General features: G+C 65.4%; 2 protein-coding genes across 3 annotated transcripts in view; both read left to right on the top strand.

Moving 5' to 3' along the window:
- FES (FES proto-oncogene, tyrosine kinase) overlaps positions 1-4805 on the top strand; it is a 20769-nt gene extending 15964 nt beyond the window's left edge. The window contains exons 9-11 of the mRNA XM_078854708.1: positions 12-186; positions 716-838; positions 1062-4805. Of these exons, the coding sequence (XP_078710834.1) occupies positions 12-186; positions 716-838; positions 1062-1204 (441 nt within the window). The 3' untranslated portion in view covers positions 1205-4805. The remainder of the gene's footprint in view (positions 1-11; positions 187-715; positions 839-1061) is intronic.
- A 5598-nt stretch (positions 4806-10403) lies between these two features.
- Positions 10404-19474, top strand: part of MAN2A2 (mannosidase alpha class 2A member 2) — a 36421-nt gene continuing 27350 nt past the window's right edge. The window contains exon 1 of one of the 2 annotated variants that reach the window (XM_073304607.2): positions 10404-10534. The gene's annotated coding sequence lies outside the window, so the exon portion shown is untranslated. The remainder of the gene's footprint in view (positions 10535-19474) is intronic. The other variant, XM_073304608.2, reaches the window with a different exon arrangement.

The following is a 19474-nucleotide window of genomic DNA, read 5'->3' as shown; positions in this document are numbered from 1 at the left end:
CTGGCGCTCAGCTGCTCCTCTCCCGCAGGGACCTCGCAGCTCGCAACTGCCTGGTGACGGAGAAGAACTCGCTGAAGATCAGTGACTTTGGGATGTCGCGGGAGGAGGAGGACGGGGTCTATGCCTCCACAGGAGGCTTGAAGCAGATTCCTGTGAAATGGACAGCGCCAGAGGCACTGAATTACGGTATGGTGTTTGCTGCAGCTCCCAGCCCCATCCCTCTGAGCTGGTGCCCTCTGCAGACCGCCAGGGGCCGTCTAGCACCATGCAAGCACTGGGTGCAGCCAGGGCACCGGGGGAAAGCACTTGCACACAGCAAGAAAGAACCCAGGAGTCCTGGCTATGAGTCCCCTAGACCACACAGCTCCTCATGCGTCCCTCAGGCCCAATACGGGGACGCGGGCGCCGGGCACCCCACAGCTCTGCTCAGCTCTTTGCATACAGTTATTGACCGGGGTGGCCGATCGCCCGGCGTCCCCGTGCCTGGATCCCTCTGGCTGGGGCAGCGGGAGGCCATGGGAAGGTGGGGCCAGATGCTGCGTCCCCGTTGGACCAGGGCGGTGTCTGCAGGGAGTGGGGGCTGCCCAAGCTGCAGCGCGGTGAGTGCCTGCCTAGGAGCCCCAAGGGGGATGCTATCCCCATGGCTGGAGCAGCTGGCGAGGGGCTGGAGGTAGCCATGCTCCCAGCCCCTTGCCTGAAGCCCCCCTCTCCCCAGGCCGCTACTCCTCAGACAGCGATGTCTGGAGCTTCGGGATCTTGCTGTGGGAAGCCTTCAGCCTCGGCGCCACCCCCTATTCCCACCTGAGCAACACCCAGACGCGCGAAGCCATTGAGCAAGGTAAGCAGGCTCTGCCCCGGCCAGGCCCCATCTCCCCATGAACAGGAGGTACCTGGGCTGCTGCCAGGCCTGGAGCCACCCCCTGCCCCCCGCCCCCACCGAGAGGGAGCCCAGGGGATCCCCCTCCAGTGAGCAGCCGCCAGGGGCTGAGGGTGTTTCCGGCTCTCTACAGCCCTGGGGGCAGGCTGCCCTGGGCCCTGAGCCTGTTGCCCTCTCTCCCCAGGGGTGCGGCTGGACCCCCCCAAGCAGTGTCCTGAGGACGTGTACAGGCTGATGCAGCGGTGCTGGGAGTACGATCCCCGGAAACGGCCCAGCTTCAGCACCGTTCACCAGGAGCTCGTCAGCATCCGCAAGAGGCAGCGGTAACGGACCGCGGGCTCCCAGGCCAGGAGACGCTGCCCTGGGCTGGAGCTGTCAGCCCCAGAGCCCCTTGGGCAGAGCCCACGTTGTGCCAGCCTCCCTGCAAACGCCCGGCGTGCCCGCCCCGGACTTGTCTTCCACCATGGCCTGGGGCATCGCAGGCTCCAGCTGTCGCCATCAGCCAGACCCAGGCTATGTTTGTTGCCTCCTGGGTGCTGAGAGGCCCTGGGCCCTGGGGTCTCCAGCCTGCGCAGCGCCATCCCCTGGGCCTGCCCCAGCTGTCAGGCTTCGGGACAGATGGGCCAAGCTCTTCTCATCTGCTTTTTTTTTTTTGGGGGGGGGGGCATATTTCCTGTGGAATAAAAGCTACCCCCTCCTCACCCAGTCAGTGCTGTGGCACCCACTATGGGAGGCCAGTGGGATTGCGGGGCCTGTGCTGGGTCCCTGCGGCCCAGCTTCTGTGGGGACCCTTCTGCCCCTGCAGGGTGCTCCCCATGGCCTGCCAGAGCCCCCATCTCTGCTCTTTCTGTGCATTTCCAGGTACCTGGGGGCTCGGCCTAGCCTGGCTCCTGTGCCTGGGGGCATGGGGCTGGCAGGCGGAAGAAGATTCTGCAGCCCAGAGACCTGTGCCCAGAGCCCCACCCTGCCGGGGCACCAGTTACTCAGACCAGCAGCCCACAGGGAGCCCGTCACTGCGGGGCTGGGCCGCTGGCCCCCCTGGAGCTAGATACATGCCTGTGGCTGGTGCACGCACCAGGCAGGGAGCCGTGTGTACCGACAGCCCATCCCAGTCTCTGGCTGGTACCTGGTCTGTATCACACTCCCAGGAATGGCGCATGCAAACTGGGTGGGCAGCTACACCCACGTGATGCTAGAAATCCAGCTCTGGCCGTGCCAGCCAGCAGCACGGGCTGTGCCCCTCAGTAAGACTGCTGCATTCAGCTCTAGGCACCAGAAATGGCTCTGGCAGGAGCCAGCAAGTCCCTTGCTGGGCACGGCATGGGCATCTTGTGTCCTAGGCAGGGCCTTGCCCTCCGTGCTGCCAAGGACTCCCCAGGGCCCGGAGCCGGCCAACCCCAGCATTTACCAATGTTCCGGATTCCGTGTGTGGCCACAGCACCAGTGGCCCTGGCCAGGGCCGCACTGTGCCAGGCCTGTAGAGACACAGAGCCAAGAGATGGCCCTGCCCCACAGAGCTACAATCAGAGCGCAGCAGGGATGACAGGTGCGTGCCGTGATGCTTGGTAAGATTTGTATGTTTCCAATGCATGCCTCAGTTTCCCGCTGTGCTTTGTACTGCTGTGCTGTCACAGATCCACAGGATCTCTTCTATGCCTCTGCTATTAAACAGCCCCTTGGAATCACCCCATCACCACCCGGAAAACTGAGGCACACACCGTATTAGTCTAGGACAGTAAGACTCACATGCAACATAACAAGATGAATAAAACCCCACTTCGTCACATCTCTCCCCCTCCGAGACCGAACTGAGTGGGGCCACTTTAGCCAGCGGCCTGGGGAAGTTCGGGCCCCCTCTCTCCAGGACAGAGCATCGTTGGCACTCCCCTTCACGTGGACCACCCCCACGTCGTAATGCTGAAGCTGGAGATGCCACCTCAGGAGCTTGGCATTGGCCCCTTTCATCGGGTGTGGCCACGTCCGGGGCGAGTGGTGGCTGTACACAGTGAAGCACCACCCAAACGGATATGGCTGCAGCTTTCTAAGGGCCCATTCCTTTCTATGGCCGCGCAGTTCTGCTCCCGGGGCAGCAGCTTCCTGCTCAGCTACCTGATGGGGTGTCTCTCCCCCTTTCCATCAACCTGCATTAGCACCGCCCCCAGCCCCGTGTCTGAGGCGTCGGTGAACACCACAAAGGGCTTGTCAAAGTCTGGGTTTCCCAGCACCGGGCCCTTGACCAGAGCCTCCTTCAGAGCAAGAGAGCCTCCTGGCACTGCTCGGTCCAGACCACCTTGTCTGGCTTCCCCTTCTTGCATAGCTCCGTGATGAGGGCGGCTCTGGCGTTAAAGTGGGCACAAATCTTCGGTAGTATCCTGCCATCCCAATGAAAGCCTGGACCTGCTTCTTAGTCTGGGGAGCGGGCCAATCTCTGATCACCTCCACCTTGGCTGGCTCTGGCTTTAGGCAGCCGGGCCCCATTTTGTGGCCCAGCTATGACACCTCTGACATCCCCACCTTGCACTTCTCAACCTTTTACAGTCAGACCTGCATCCCGGAGCCGGTCCAGCACTTGTCTAACCTGGGACACATGGTCCTCCCAGGTCTGGCTGAAGACACAGATGTCAATATACGCCAGGGCAAAATTCTCCATCCCCTTGAGTAACTGGTCCACCAGGCTCTGGAAGGTGACAGGTGGCCCCTTTAGGCCGAAAGGTAGGACCAGGAACCCATATAACCCCAGAAGGGTGATAAAAGCAGATTTCAGTTGGGCATCCGGATCCAAAGGTAATTGCCAGTAGCCCTTGGTGAGATCCATAGTAGTGAGATAATGAGCCCCGCCTAGCTTGTCTAGGAGCTCATCAGGCCTAGGCATGGGGTGGGCATCGAACGTGGTGATGGCATTAAGCGTCTGGTAATCCACACAAAACCGGATTGACCCATCCTCCTTGGGGATCAGCACCCCGGGAGAGGCTCAAGGGCTGTTGAATGGCTGGATCACCCAAAAGCCAGCATGTCCTTGACCTCTCTCTCCAGGTCCTGGGCTGTTTTCCCAGTGACCCGGAATGGGGAGCATCTTACAGGGGGTTTGGCTCCTGTCTCCACCTGGTGGACAGCCAGGTTAGTGAGACCAGGCCAGTTGGAGAACAGCTGCTGGTAGGAACCCAGCACCCCTCGATCTCTGCCTGCTGGTCAGGGGTTAGCTGGTCAGAGAGGGGAACTGATTCCGGCCATTGTCTCAGGGAATAGATCCACCAAGGGGTCATCTCCCTGCTCCTCCCACTGGCCACACATGGCCAGTACCAAATTCTCGCTGTCCCAGTGCGGCTTCATCATGTTGACATGGTACACTGGGTGTCTGTGAGCCCAGCTGGACAGTTCCACTGCATAGTTCACCTCAAAAAGAAAAGGAGGACTTGTGGCACCTTAGAGACTAACCAATTTATTTGAGCATGAGCTTTCGTGAGCTACAGCTCACTTCATCGGTTCAGCTGATTGATGACCTTAAAGGGCCCGTCCCAGGCAGCCTGTAGTTTGTTCTTTCTCATGGGGATGAGGAGCATCACCTGGTCCCCGGTGGCACAGGATGTCACGGAGTCCCTGGGTGATGCTCTGGAACGGCTCCCCATGAAGCCAGTCAGGACTCTGGGGCAGTCGCCTTTCTGTGAGCAGCCTGTCTTCAGGACACACAGCTCACACAGCTTCTACCTTCCTGGGTCTGACCTCGGAGCATTCAGCATCCTCTGCCCCTCCGTGCGCTTCCCCCCAGCGAGTCCACTCAGGCGGGGCTCCTGGGGAAGCCAGAGGGTCCTGCACCCCAACTTCGCAGTCAGACGTGACTCTCAGCCAGCCAGGAAAACAGAAGGTTTATTAGACGACAGGAACGTGGTCTAAAACAGAGCTTGCAGGTGCAGAGAACGGGACCCCTCAGCTGGGTCCATTTTGGGGGGCAGTGAGCCAGACAACCACGTCTGCACTTCACTCCATGTCCCAGCCAGCCCCAAACTGAAAATCCCCTCCAGCCCCTCCTCCTCTGGGCTTTGTTCCTTTCCCGGGCCAGGTGGTCACCTGATTCCTTTGTTCTCCAACCCTTTAGCTCTCACCTTGCAGAGGGTAAGGGTCAGACCATCAGTTGCCAGGAAACAGGGTGTCAGCGATTCTCTGTGTCCAGACTCCTGCACACACCTGCCCTCTAGGGCTCTGCAGTGATCATACACCCTTACTCCACCCCCTAGATACTTAAGAACTGCCTAGGGGAAACTGAGGCACCCCCACACTATTCAGAGGAAACATTAAGAACAGTCCCGCTTCGTCACACAGGAGCAGGCCCGCGCTTAGCGGCCGTATCAGACCTTCTGCTTCCCTTGGGCCCTGGCTAAATTCTTCCCGGCCAAGTCCATGAGCTCAGCGAGCTTTTCCCGGAAAGTCAGGACATGCTCCACCACTGATTTTCCATCGGGGGAGGCCTTCCCCTCCCACTCGTCTCTCATCAAGTCTCATCACTCTCCTCCCATACAGCAACTCGAAAGGAGAGAACCTGGTTGATTCCTGGGGCACTTCCCGGTACGCGAACAGCAGGTGGGGTAAATACTTGTCCCAGTGGGTGCTGGTCCATAAAGGTTTTCAGCATCATCTTTAGCGTCCCATTGAACCTCTCCACCAGCCCGTTGGATTGGGGGTGATATGCTGAGGCCCAGGTGTGCTGGACCCCACACTTCTCCCACAAGCACCGGAGCAGAGTTGACATGAAATTGGACCCCTGGTCTGTAAGGACCTCCTTGGGGAGCCCCACTCTGCTGAAAACGGTCAGCAGTGTATCTGCCACAATGTCTGCCTCGGGATAGTGAGTAGTGAAATCTACCACCACCAGAATGTAATTTTTCCCTCTCCGAGTTGCCTTGCTGAGGGGTCCCACTATGTCCACGGCCACCTTCTGGAACGGCTCCTCTATGATGGGCAGGGGTTTCAATGCCGCTTTCCCCTTGTCCAGGGCCTTCCCCACCCTCTGGCAGGGGTTGCAGGACCTGCGGTATTGTTGGACAACATCAAAGACCCCGGGCCAGTAAAAGTTCTGTAGCAGTCGCTGCCTGGTGCGCTGGATTCCCTGGTGTCCCGAGAGAGGGACATTGTGGGCCAGGTACAGCAGCCTGCTGTGGTACTTCTGGGGGACCGCTAGCTGCCTCCTGATCCCCCATGGTTCCACTTCCCCTTGGGGAGCCCATTCCCGGTACAGTAATTCCTTTTCCCACAGGAATCTCTCCTGGCAGCCTTTCCCCAGGGGTTTCTCCGCGCTGTGGCCAGCAAGTTCCCTCAGCTTCTGTAAGGAGGGATCCTTCTGCAGCTCGGCCTGGAATTCAGTGGCTGGGGAAGGGGTGGGGACCTGCTCCCTTGCAGTGGCTGGGTCTGGGGCCAGAGCCCTGCCAAATCCTGTCCCCAGTGGCTCCTTTCCCGCTGGGGTAGAGACCAGCACCCCCGGCCGGGCACGACCCCCAGTGTCAGAGCAGAGTGCCTTTCACTGGCTCTGGCTACGGGTGATGACTAGGCTGCTTTGGGGGCCGCCTGGCCAATCCGCTAGGTCACCCCTCATCAGCACGTGGTTGGCAGCTGATGGTGCACCCCCACATCTTTGGGGCCCTCCTTGGCCCCCCATTTCAGATGTACCCTCCCCACAGGTACCTTAAACAGGGGCCTGCACACACCCATCAGGGTCAGGTAGGTGTTGGACACCACCCGGTCTGGGGCCACCACTTCGGACTGGGCCAGCATCACCTCAGCGCCCGTGTCCCAGTACCCTGTGATCTGCTTCCCAACCACCTCCAGGGGAAAGAGGCACTCGCTCCTCAGGGCCCATCCCGTGCCTACTCTGTAGATTAAGAACTTCAAATCCAGAGCATCAAGCCTCCCTGAGGAGCTGGCCTGGGAGACTCCTCCCTCTAGGGCCATTGCTAAATTGCCAGCCCCTCCTGCTTGGGGCTAATCCCCCTTTGTTTTACTGCTCTCCAGTCACTTACTGCAGGAGGCTCTGTCCAGGGGTGCAGTTTGATCCCACTACTACCACCAGTTGTCACGGAGTCACCAGGCGATGCTCTGGAACTGCTCCCTAAGAAGCCAGTCAGGACTCTGGGGGTGCCTCCTCTCTGGGAGCAGCCTGTCTTCAGGACACACAGCTCACACAGCTTCCACCTTCCTGGGTCTGACCTCGGAGCATTCAGCATCCTCTGCCCCTCCGTGCACTTCTCCCAGCAAGTCCGCCCAGGCGGGGTCCTGGGGAAGCCAGAGGGTCCTGCCCCCCAAGTCCACAGTCAGATGGGGCTCTCAGCCAGCATAAAACAGAAGGTTTATTCATCGACAGAAACACAGCATAGAACAGAGCTTGCTATTACAGACAGCAGTGACTTTCAGCAAAGTCCATCTTGGGAATCCTGGGCCAGATGCCCTGGATTCCCCCTCTTCCAGTTCCCACAAGCAGACTGCCAGCCTCCTGCCTTCATGCCCCTCCTCCTTCTCTTTGTCTTGCTTCCCAGGCCAAAGGTGTCAACTGGTCACATCCCCCTCCTGGGTCTCTGGTTACACAGGTGCAAACAGCTGGGCAGTCTCACCTGCCCTGAGGGCCTCAGCAAAATCACACGCCCAGTTCCCACCACTGAAGCATTGGTGCAGTACCCAGGGAAACTAAGGCACACACAGTGTTTAGTCTAGGACAGTAAGACTCACATGCAGCATAACAAGATGAATAAAACCCCACTTTGTCACACTCCTCACTTCCCTCCCATGGCTGGAGCCAGAGGGAGATTAGGGTTTGTGGGGCCCATGGGTTAGAGCATGTGAGGGGCTCCCCCATCCTCTCCCGGCGCTCCAGCTAGGGAGTGGGGTCAGGGTGCAGGGGCCCCTGGGGTATGGGCCCTGTTGGCCCAGTGGCTAATCGGCCACTGGCTGGAGCTGAGCATGGTGCTGGGTCCAGAACTCTCTTGTTTAACCCTTTAGGGGAGCAAGGGAAGGGGGTTCTGAATCTCAAATTTTGCTTTCCCTTCCGACAGGCCTGACACTGGGACCTTGGTGTGGTTTCCCTGTAGCTGCAGCCCTAGTCGTGTGGCGGGTTCCCCCTGCACACGAGTGAAGTGACTCTCCCAGCTAAGGAGGGTCAAAAGGTGGGCGTGGGAAGACCCGTGCTGTCCCAGCCCCAGAACAGAGGGGCTGAGGGTGAACATTGCTCGCTGGAAAAAGGGGAGGTGTCACCTGCAGACAAAGGCCTTATCCTTACAGAGTGTGGGCAGGAGCAAGGCCCAGCAAAAGCAGCAGCAGATGCACCAGGACATAATGGGGCTTTTCCTACAGCAAGTGCAGCTACTGCGACTCTCATGGACCAGCGGCTTCAACACTCCTGGGCTCGCCTGCCATCGCAGTGAGTGGAGAACTGCAGCACGGTGCCTCCCTCCCCCACTCAGCACCAGCGCACCTACCCCTACCCCTCCGCCGCGGGGCAAACACGGGCCCTCCGCTGCCCTGGGAGATCCCTGGCTGGTGGATGTGTTCCTGTGCCCTGTTTTGTGATTTCTGTAAGTTAAACTGTATGTGCTGTAAAGTTCATCACATCTGGTTTGGGGCTGCTCTCATAACTGAAGAAAACTCTTTGGATTTAAAGTGACTCATCTTGATTAGTTTCCAACACCTGGTGTCCAACACCTGCTGGCAGGGAAGGGGACGCCCTTGTGCACTCACATGGGATCAGTGCAAAACAGGGTCCCTGCTATGTGGATAGCCAGCCCGCAGCGGAATAGCTGTGCTGGCAGTGATCTGTGCCCAGATGTGCAGCAAGCACCATGCAGTTCCTAAGGGGGGGAAGGTTGGCGGGTGCAGCCCAGCCGGGGGAGGGGGAAGGGGAGTTGGGGGGTGCAGCCCAGCCAGGGGAGGGGGAAGGGGACTTGGGGGGTGCAGCCCTGCCGGGGGAGGGGGAAGGGGAGTTGGAGGTGTGCAGCCCAGTGCGGGGGAGGTGCAGTCCAGCCAGGGGAGGGGGAAGGGGAGTTGGGGGGTGCAGCCCAGCCAGGGGAGGGGGAAGGGGACTTGGGGGGTGCAGCCCAGCCAGGGGAGGGGGAAGGGGAGTTGGGGGATGCAGCCCAGCCAGGGGAGGGGGAAGGGGAGTTGGAGGTGTGCAGCCCAGCCAGGGGAGGGGGAAGGGGAGTTGGGGGGTGCAGCCCAGCCGGGGGAGGGGGAAGGGGAGTTGGGGGGTGCAGCCCAGCCAGGGGAGGGGGAAGGGGACTTGGGGGGTGCAGTCCAGCCAGGGGAGGGGGAAGGGGAGTTGGAGGTGTGCAGCCCAGCCAGGGGAGGGGGAAGGGGAGTTGGGGGATGCAGCCCAGCCAGGGGAGGGGGAAGGGGAGTTGGGGGGTGCAGCCCAGCCGGGTCCTGCTGGTCCCACAGCACAGGGACATGGCTCTGGGGTAACCAGTCCTTGGCACCACACACACCAGGAAGCACCAGTCAGTGCCAGTGTCACGCCCCAGCAGGAGAGGCCAATGGAGAGGGGAAAAGAGAGACAGGGGTGTAGGGACAGACATAGCGACAGGGGAGGATGGACAGATGGGGGGCAGGGGAGAGAAAGGAGAGGAACAAACAGACAAGGGGGAGGGGATGGTGGGATGGACAGACAGACAGCAGGGGGAGAGGATGGGGCGGAGGACAGACAGACAAAAGTCTGCAGAAGAGAAGAGTGTGGGGGGGATTTGATAGCAGCCCTCAGCTACCCGAAGGGGGGCTCCAGAGAGGATGGAGCTGGGCTGTTCCCAGGGGTGGCAGATGGCAGAACAAGGAGCAATGCTCTCAAGTTGCAGGGGGGAGGTCTAGGCTGGATATTCGGAAACACGATTTCACGGGGCGGGGGGTGAAGCGCTGGAATGGGATCCCTGGGGAGGCGGTGGGCTCTCCATCCTTAGAGGCTTTTAGGGTTTTTGACAAAGCCCTGGCTGGGATGATTTAGTTGGGGTTGGACTGGAACCTCCCGAGGTCCCTTCCAACCCTGATCTATGATTTTATGGGAGAGGACGGGGGACAGATGGACATCCGGGGATGGGGGTGGGGCAGGGCGGACAGACAGACAGCAGTGGGGGGGGTGTGGACAAACAGACGGGGACGGGGGGGGGGGGTGGACGGACAGACAGCTGCGGGGGACAGATGAACAAACAGAAAGCAGGGGGGGAGGACGGACAGACAGCCGGGGGAGGGGGGAGCGGAGGGACAGACAGTGGGGGGGTGCGGACAGATAGACGGGGGGGGGAGTGCGGATGGAGAGAGCCGGGGGTGGGGGGAGCGGAGGGACAGACAGTGGGGGGGAGCGGACAGACAGCGGGGGCGGGCGGACAGAGCCGGGGGAGGGGGGAGCGGACAGACAGCTGGGGGAGGGGGGACGGACAGACAGACAGCTGGGGGGAAGGACAGACAGCGGGGGCGGGCGGACGGAGCCGGGGGAGGGGCCTGGGCGCATCCCGGCTCGCAGCCTCCTGCCCGGTCCCAGCAGCCGGCGCAGCCCGGGGCGCGGAGGCGGCGGCTGCCGGAGAGGCCGCGGCCGGCCCACGAGCGGCGGCGCCCGGGGATCGGAGCCCGGCCCGGCCCGGCCCGGCGGAGGATGTGAGCGGACCGGGCCCGGGGCTGCCGCAGCCGGAGCCGGAGGTAAGGGGGAGCCGGCCCGGTCCGCGCCTCGCACCTGGCGCCGCGGGCTGCGCTGCCGGCCGGGTGCGGCCAGGGGCCCCGGGGTGCGGCCAGGGGCCCCGGGGTGCGGCCAGGGGCCCCGGGGTGCGGCCAGGGGCCCCGGGCGGCCCGGGCGCGGTGCGGCTGGACAGCTCCCGATCGGCCCCGCCAGCCGCAGCGCCAGCCCGGGCGGGACCCTGCAGCCGCAGCGCGGGGCGCCGGGTCCCTGGCCCCGCAGCGGGAGCTGGGCGCCCCGGTCAGCTCCAGGCCCTGGCCAGCCTGGAGACATGTCCCTCCCTCCCCTAGCCTGGGGACCCGGCCCCAGCCGCGCCCTGCGGCCCAGCTCCGCCGAGCGCAGGCTGGGAACCAGGGTGTCCTTGGAGCCCCGGCAGTGTCCCCGAGCGCCCCGTGTCGCGGCCCCAGACCCTGCGCCCCGCGGGCCCCTCTCTGGGTCTCAGCCCAGCCTCTCCAGAGGGGAGTTTCTCCAGGCCCCTGCAGTGCTGGGGGACCCCTGCTGCGCCCCGGACCCAGGGAGGCCTCCAGAGACCTGTAGGCACCAGGGCACTAGGTTCTTCTCCATCCCATTCCTCAGCGCCCAGACATCTCTGCTCTTCTGACTGCAGGGGTTCACCCGGCTGGGGGCTCAGAGCCCAGGTCCTTGTCCTGGGCTCATACCCTTCATTTAAGAACAGCACATCAGCCAGACTGGGTCATCCCCAGGGTCCATCCAGCCCAGCATCCTGTCTGCCGACACTGGCCGGTGCCAGGCCCCTGAGCGGGAATGAACAGAGCAGGGCCTTTCGAATCATAGCGCGTAGGCACTGCACATTACTTCGTGTGACCCTCCTTTGCCGTGCCTCACAATCCCCCTGCTCCCAACAAACCCCAGTAACTGTGCCGACCATCAGTTCTGCCCCCACTGCTCAGCCCCATGCAGGGCCGTAATAAACGTGGTAGCCCACGGGCCAGGCACAGAACCATGCGGACCCGCTGGCAGTCAGTGGCCAGGAAGGAAACTGACCATTTCACACATTTGACTCCTGTCGGGCCACTTTCTGCGCCAGGACAGCTTAGTTCAAAGGCCTTGCAAAGCCAAATAAGTGATGGCAGCTGGTTCCCCTGTATCCACTTCCTGACACAACCTCAGAGCCCATTGCTACCAGTTCCTCGGCAGGAGCCGGGTTGGGACCCCCTCCCATCACCCTCTCCCCAGCTTTGCTAGGTTGCTGTTAGTTACTGGCTTAGCCAGCCTGTCCCATCCCCTGGGACCTCAGAGAGATCCCTGAGCAGCTGCTTCATGGCCTGAGCTATAATCTCCTTCCCTCCCATGCAGCCAGGCAGCTGGTGCTTCCACCAGCTTGCTCGCCTGCGTGTTGACCCCAGCCACCCATCTGAGCCCCTTCACGGGCTTCCAGAGCAGACTGAGCCCTCTCACCCTCTCCAGGGCCCTTGCCACGTCCCCCATTCTCACCCTGCACTCTGCCTGTTCCACGCTCCCTCCTGCTCCCTCTCCAGACTTCCTGCCTCTGCCCAGTGCCGAGCTGAGCCCTGGCCCTCCAGGTGCCCAGAGAGCTTGAGTCTGGCTGGAATATCACCCCCCACCCAGGGCTGACTGCTCAGCCCTAGCAGCAGCCCCTCGAGGCAGGAGCAGCTTGTGCGTCCCTGGGCAGAGCTGGTGACTAGTTGGCATCGGGAGTGCAGGGACGGTGCCAGGCTCCCCTGGCTGTGGTGTGTGGCTGGGAAGAGAGCACAAGGGGGCTGGCTGCTGCCAGGGCATGAGTCGCTCAGCTCAGAGAGCTGGGTTTCCTCTCTGGGTGGGCTGTGCAAATTCCTGAGTGTGTCAGCTGGGCCCCTGTGTGCAGTGGGAATGAGCGAGGGAAGCCCTTGAAGCCTCCCGGTGACAGCTGCTGTGTGTTGTGGATTGGGGGTTTCAGGCCCACCAACCAGGCTGGGCAGGGCCTAGCTGCCCCACCTCAGGTGCCCTCAGCATCTCCTGCTGTTGGCCCAATGCCTTGGGGGGGGGGGGGGCTGGGAGCAATTTCTTCCATCTGGCTGGATTCTGCCTTATTCTGGCTGCTGCCCTGTGGCTGGGTGGGGGCCTCCTGGATGATTCCCGTGCCAGACTGGACGCCAGCTCTTGGCTCAGGTGGCAGGGCAGGTGCATTGGTCACTCCCTTTTTCCAGCCCCAGGAGACCTGCCCGAGAGCTCATGCTGGCCCCAGAGGCTGATTGCACTGCCAGAAGGGAGCACTGGGACTGGCTAGTCTGCCCTCCTGTAGGGCCCAGGCCGGAGCCCCTCGCCAGTGATCCCTGCACCCAGCCCAGCTGGCCGGCTGAGCAAGAGGGTAGCTTTTGCAGAGGATCAACCCGCTCCAGCTGAATTGCCCCGGGGTTAATCCTCTCCCCGCCCCCCCCAAATCTGTGCCTTCATCCTAGTGGGAATTTGGTTAGAGGGAGCCTGGTAAGAGGAGGGGGGTGCGGTGGTGCAGTGTGGGCAAGGGGCATAGTGCTGAAATGTGAGGGAAGGGGACATGGTGGTGGAGCTAGGGGGAGGGGAAGGGGGATGTAATGGGGGATGGTGCGTGTGGTGGTGCAGTGAGGGGAGGGGGAAGGGGACATGGTGGAGCTAGGGGGAGGGGGGTGTGGTGATGCAGTGAGGGGAGGGGAAGGGGTGTGTGGTGGTGTAGTGTGAGGGAGGGGTGTGGTGATGCAGTGAGGGGAGGGGGAAGGGCATGGCGGTGCAGTGAGGGGAAGGGGACATGGTGGAGCTAGGGGGAGGGGGGTGTGATGGTGCAGTGAGGGGAGGGGGAAGGGCATGGCGGTGCAGTGAGGGGAAGGGGACATGGTGGAGCTAGGGGGAGGGGGGTGTGATGGTGCAGTGAGGGGAGGGGGAAGGGCATGGCGGTGCAGTGGGGGGAAGGGGACATGGTGGAGCTAGGGGGAGGGGGGTGTGGTGATGCAGTGAGGGGAGGGGGAAGGGCATGGCGGTGCAGTGGGGGGAAGGGGACATGGTGGAGCTAGGGGGAGGGGGGTGTGGTGATGCAGTGAGGGGAGGGGGAAGGGCATGGCGGTGCAGTGAGGGGAAGGGGACATGGTGGAGCTAGGGGGAGGGGGGTGTGATGGTGCAGTGAGGGGAGGGGGAAGGGCATGGCGGTGCAGTGAGGGGAAGGGGACATGGTGGAGCTAGGGGGAGGGGGGTGTGATGGTGCAGTGAGGGGAGGGGGAAGGGCATGGCGGTGCAGTGAGGGGAAGGGGACATGGTGGAGCTAGGGGGAGGGGGATGTGGTGATGCAGTGAGGGGAGGGGAAGGGGTGTGGTGATGCAGTGAGGGGAGGGGGAAGGGCATGGCGGTGCAGTGGGGGGAAGGGGACATGGTGGAGCTAGGGGGAGGGGGGTGTGGTGATGCAGTGAGGGGAGGGGGAAGGGCATGGCGGTGCAGTGAGGGGAAGGGGACATGGTGGAGCTAGGGGGAGGGGGGTGTGGTGATGCAGTGAGGGGAGGGGGAAGGGCATGGCGGTGCAGTGAGGGGAAGGGGACATGGTGGAGCTAGGGGGAGGGGGGTGTGATGGTGCAGTGAGGGGAGGGGGAAGGGCATGGCGGTGCAGTGAGGGGAAGGGGACATGGTGGAGCTAGGGGGAGGGGGGTGTGGTGATGCAGTGAGGGGAGGGGGAAGGGCATGGTGGTGCAGTGAGGGGAAGGGGACATGGTGGAGCTAGGGGGAGGGGGGTGTGGTGATGCAGTGAGGGGAGGGGGAAGGGCATGGCGGTGCAGTGAGGGGAAGGGGACATGGTGGAGCTAGGGGGAGGGGGGTGTGGTGATGCAGTGAGGGGAGGGGGAAGGGCATGGCGGTGCAGTGGGGGGAAGGGGACATGGTGGAGCTAGGGGGAGGGGGGTGTGGTGATGCAGTGAGGGGAGGGGGAAGGGCATGGCGGTGCAGTGGCGGGAAGGGGACATGGTGGAGCTAGGGGGAGGGGGGTGTGGTGATGCAGTGAGGGGAGGGGGAAGGGCATGGCGGTGCAGTGAGGGGAAGGGGACATGGTGGAGCTAGGGGGAGGGGGGTGTGATGATGCAGTGAGGGGAGGGGGAAGGGCATGGCGGTGCAGTGAGGGGAAGGGGACATGGTGGAGCTAGGGGGAGGGGGGTGTGGTGATGCAGTGAGGGGAGGGGGAAGGGCATGGCGGTGCAGTGAGGGGAAGGGGACATGGTGGAGCTAGGGGGAGGGGGGTGTGGTGATGCAGTGAGGGGAGGGGGAAGGGCATGGCATGGCGGTGCAGTGAGGGGAAGGGGACATGGTGGAGCTAGGGGGAGGGGGGTGTGATGATGCAGTGATGGGAGGGGGAAGGGCATGGCGGTGCAGTGAGGGGAAGGGGACATGGTGGAGCTAGGGGGAGGGGGGTGTGGTGATGCAGTGAGGGGAGGGGGAAGGGCATGGCGGTGCAGTGAGGGGAAGGGGACATGGTGGAGCTAGGGGGAGGGGGGTGTGGTGATGCAGTGAGGGGAGGGGGAAGGGCATGGCGGTGCAGTGAGGGGAAGGGGACATGGTGGAGCTAGGGGGAGGGGGGTGTGGTGATGCAGTGAGGGGAGGGGGAAGGGCATGGCATGGCGGTGCAGTGGCGGGAAGGGGACATGGTGGAGCTAGGGGGAGGGGGGTGTGATGATGCAGTGAGGGGAGGGGGAAGGGCATGGTGGTGCAGTGAGGGGAAGGGGACATGGTGGAGCTAGGGGGAGGGGGGTGTGGTGATGCAGGGAGGGGAGGGGGAAGGGCATGGCGGTGCAGTGAGGGGAAGGGGACATGGTGGAGCTAGGGGGAGGGGGGTGTGATGGTGCAGTGAGGGGAGGGGGAAGGGCATGGCGGTGCAGTGAGGGGAAGGGGACATGGTGGAGCTAGGGGGAGGGGGGTGTGATGGTGCAGTGAGGGGAGGGGGAAGGGCATGGCGGTGCAGTGGGGGGAAGGGGACATGGTGGAGCTAGGGGGAGGGGGGTGTGGTGATGCAGTGAGGGGAGGGGGAAGGGCATGGCGGTGCAGTGGGGGGAAGGGGACATGGTGGAGCTAGGGGGAGGGGGGTGTGGTGATGCAGTGAGGGGAGGGGGAAGGGCATGGCGGTGCAGTGAGGGGAAGGGGACATGGTGGAGCTAGGGGGAGGGGGGTGTGATGGTGCAGTGAGGGGAGGGGGAAGGGCATGGCGGTGCAGTGAGGGGAAGGGGACATGGTGGAGCTAGGGGGAGGGGGGTGTGATGGTGCAGTGAGGGGAGGGGGAAGGGCATGGCGGTGCAGTGAGGGGAAGGGGACATGGTGGAGCTAGGGGGAGGGGGATGTGGTGATGCAGTGAGGGGAGGGGAAGGGGTGTGGTGATGCAGTGAGGGGAGGGGGAAGGGCATGGCGGTGCAGTGAGGGGAAGGGGACATGGTGGAGCTAGGGGGAGGGGGGTGTGGTGATGCAGTGAGGGGAGGGGGAAGGGCATGGCGGTGCAGTGGGGGGAAGGGGACATGGTGGAGCTAGGGGGAGGGGGGTGTGGTGATGCAGTGAGGGGAGGGGGAAGGGCATGGCGGTGCAGTGGGGGGAAGGGGACATGGTGGAGCTAGGGGGAGGGGGGTGTGGTGATGCAGTGAGGGGAGGGGGAAGGGCATGGCGGTGCAGTGAGGGGAAGGGGACATGGTGGAGCTAGGGGGAGGGGGGTGTGGTGATGCAGTGAGGGGAGGGGGAAGGGCATGGCGGTGCAGTGAGGGGAAGGGGACATGGTGGAGCTAGGGGGAGGGGGGTGTGATGGTGCAGTGAGGGGAGGGGGAAGGGCATGGCGGTGCAGTGAGGGGAAGGGGACATGGTGGAGCTAGGGGGAGGGGGGTGTGGTGATGCAGTGAGGGGAGGGGGAAGGGCATGGTGGTGCAGTGAGGGGAAGGGGACATGGTGGAGCTAGGGGGAGGGGGGTGTGGTGATGCAGTGAGGGGAGGGGGAAGGGCATGGCGGTGCAGTGAGGGGAAGGGGACATGGTGGAGCTAGGGGGAGGGGGGTGTGGTGATGCAGGGAGGGGAGGGGGAAGGGCATGGCGGTGCAGTGGGGGGAAGGGGACATGGTGGAGCTAGGGGGAGGGGGGTGTGGTGATGCAGTGAGGGGAGGGGGAAGGGCATGGCGGTGCAGTGGCGGGAAGGGGACATGGTGGAGCTAGGGGGAGGGGGGTGTGGTGATGCAGTGAGGGGAGGGGGAAGGGCATGGCGGTGCAGTGAGGGGAAGGGGACATGGTGGAGCTAGGGGGAGGGGGGTGTGATGATGCAGTGAGGGGAGGGGGAAGGGCATGGTGGTGCAGTGAGGGGAAGGGGACATGGTGGAGCTAGGGGGAGGGGGGTGTGGTGATGCAGGGAGGGGAGGGGGAAGGGCATGGCGGTGCAGTGAGGGGAAGGGGACATGGTGGAGCTAGGGGGAGGGGGGTGTGATGGTGCAGTGAGGGGAGGGGGAAGGGCATGGCGGTGCAGTGAGGGGAAGGGGACATGGTGGAGCTAGGAGGAGGGGGGTGTGGTGATGCAGTGAGGGGAGGGGGAAGGGCATGGCGGTGCAGTGGGGGGAAGGGGACATGGTGGAGCTAGGGGGAGGGGGGTGTGGTGATGCAGTGAGGGGAGGGGGAAGGGCATGGCATGGCGGTGCAGTGAGGGGAAGGGGACATGGTGGAGCTAGGGGGAGGGGGGTGTGGTGATGCAGTGAGGGGAGGGGGAAGGGCATGGCGGTGCAGTGAGGGGAAGGGGACATGGTGGAGCTAGGGGGAGGGGGGTGGCAGTGCAGTGGGGGAGGGGATCCAGTGCCCTTCGTGGCTGGGGAGCAGGTGTCCTGGCCGGCCGAGCCGTGTGCCCGGCTGCGGGCTGTGCAGGGCAGGGTGTAATTCACGCTCAGCTCCCTCCCCAGCTCCTGGCACCGTCCCAGGCTTCACAGCTAAAAATACTGCCGGACGGCTCCAGCGCCGGGGGGATTAGGGTAACCAGGCCACAGCCATGCTCTGCCTGGCGTGGGGCGGGGGCTCCGGCACCCACCTGCTGCAGACGGGCTTCCTGTGTGTGCCCCGCAGCCTGCCAGGCTCCCGGCTGGGCCCCACCGGCCTGCCCCATCCCCCAGCTGAGTCTGTGAGCAGTGCTGTGGGCCGGGCAGGACAGGGAGCCGGGGGCGCTGGGTGTGGGGCGGCCCGGCCTGCGCTGGGAGCCCGGGGGGCGCTGGGTGTGGGGCGGCCCGGCCTGCGCTGGGAGCCCGGGGGGCTCTGGGTGTGGGGCGTCCGTCCTGCGCTGGGAGCCGGGGGGCGCTGGGTGTGGGGCGGCCCGGCCTGCGCTGGGAGCCGGGGGGCGCTGGGTGTGGGGCGGGCAGGACAGGGAGCCGGGGGCGCTGGGTGTGGGGCGGCCCGGCCTGCGCTGGAAGCCTGGGGGGCGCTGGGTGTGGGGCGGCCCGGCCTGCGCTGGGAGCCCGGGGGGCTCTCGGTGTGGGGCGTCCGTCCTGCGCTGGGAGCCGGGGGGCGCTGGGTGTGGGGCGGCCCGGCCTGCGCTGGGAGCCCGGGGGGCGCTGGGTGTGGGGCGGCCCGGCCTGCGCTGGGAGCCGGGGGGCGCTGGGTGTGGGGCGGCCCGGCCTGCGCTGGGAGCCCGGGGGGCGCTGGGTGTGGGGCGGCCCGGCCTGCGCTGGGAGCCGGGGGGCGCTGGGTGTGGGGCGGCCCGGCCTGCGCTGGGAGCCCGGGGGGCTCTGGGTGTGGGGCGGCCAGGCCTGCGCTGGGAGCCGGGGGGCGCTGGGTGTGGGGCGGCCCGGCCTGCGCTGGGAGCCCGGGGGGCGCTGGGTGTGGGGCGGCCCGGCCTGCGCTGGGAGCCGGGGGGCGCTGGGTGTGGGGCGGCCCGGCCTGCGCTGGGAGCCGGGGGGCGCTGGGTGTGGGGCGGCCCGGCCTGCGCTGGGAGCCGGGGGGCGCTGGGTGTGGGGCGGGCAGGACAGGGAGCCGGGGGCGCTGGGTGTGGGGCGGCCCGGCCTGCGCTGGGAGCCCGGGGGGCGCTGGGTGTGGGGCGGCCCGGCCTGCGCTGGGAGCCCGGGGGGCGCTGGGTGTGGGGCGGCCCGGCCTGTGCTGGGAGCCCGGGGGGCGCTGGGTGTGGGGCGGCCCGGCCTGCGCTGGGAGCCGGGGGGCGCTGGGTGTGGGGCGGCCCGGCCTGCGCTGGGAGCCGGGGGGCGCTGGGTGTGGGGCGGCCCGGCCTGCGCTGGGAGCCGGGGGGCGCTGGGTGTGGGGCGGGCAGGACAGGGAGCCGGGGGCGCTGGGTGTGGGGCGGCCCGGCCTGTGCTGGGAGCCCGGGGGGCGCTGGGTGTGGGGCGGCCCGGCCTGCGCTGGGAGCCCGGGGGGCTCTGGGTGTGGGGCGTCCGTCCTGCGCTGGGAGCCGGGGGGCGCTGGGTGTGGGGCGGCCCGGCCTGCGCTGGGAGCCCGGGGGGCGCTGGGTGTGGGGCGGCCCGGCCTGCGCTGGGAGCCGGGGGGCGCTGGGTGTGGGGCGGCCCGGCCTGCGCTGGGAGCCCGGGGGGCGCTGGGTGTGGGGCGGCCCGGCCTGCGCTGGGAGCCGGGGGGCGCTGGGTGTGGGGCGGCCCGGCCTGCGCTGGGAGCCGGGGGGCGCTGGGTGTGGGGCGGGCAGGACAGGGAGCCGGGGGCGCTGGGTGTGGGGCGGCCCGGCCTGCGCTGGGAGCCCGGGGGGCGCTGGGTGTGGGGCGGCCCGGCCTGCGCTGGGAGCCCGGGGGGCTCTGGGTGTGGGGCGTCCGTCCTGCGCTGGGAGCCGGGGGGCGCTGGGTGTGGGGCGGCCCGGCCTGCGCTGGGAGCCCGGGGGGCGCTGGGTGTGGGGCGGCCCGGCCTGCGCTGGGAGCCGGGGGGCGCTGGGTGTGGGGCGGCCCGGCCTGCGCTGGGAGCCCGGGGGGCGCTGGGTGTGGGGCGGCCC

The sequence above is a fragment of the Lepidochelys kempii genome, chromosome 10 (assembly GCF_965140285.1).
Source record: "Lepidochelys kempii isolate rLepKem1 chromosome 10, rLepKem1.hap1, whole genome shotgun sequence".
Taxonomy (NCBI): Eukaryota; Metazoa; Chordata; order Testudines; family Cheloniidae; genus Lepidochelys; species Lepidochelys kempii.
This window is presented reverse-complemented; position numbering and strand designations above follow the sequence as displayed.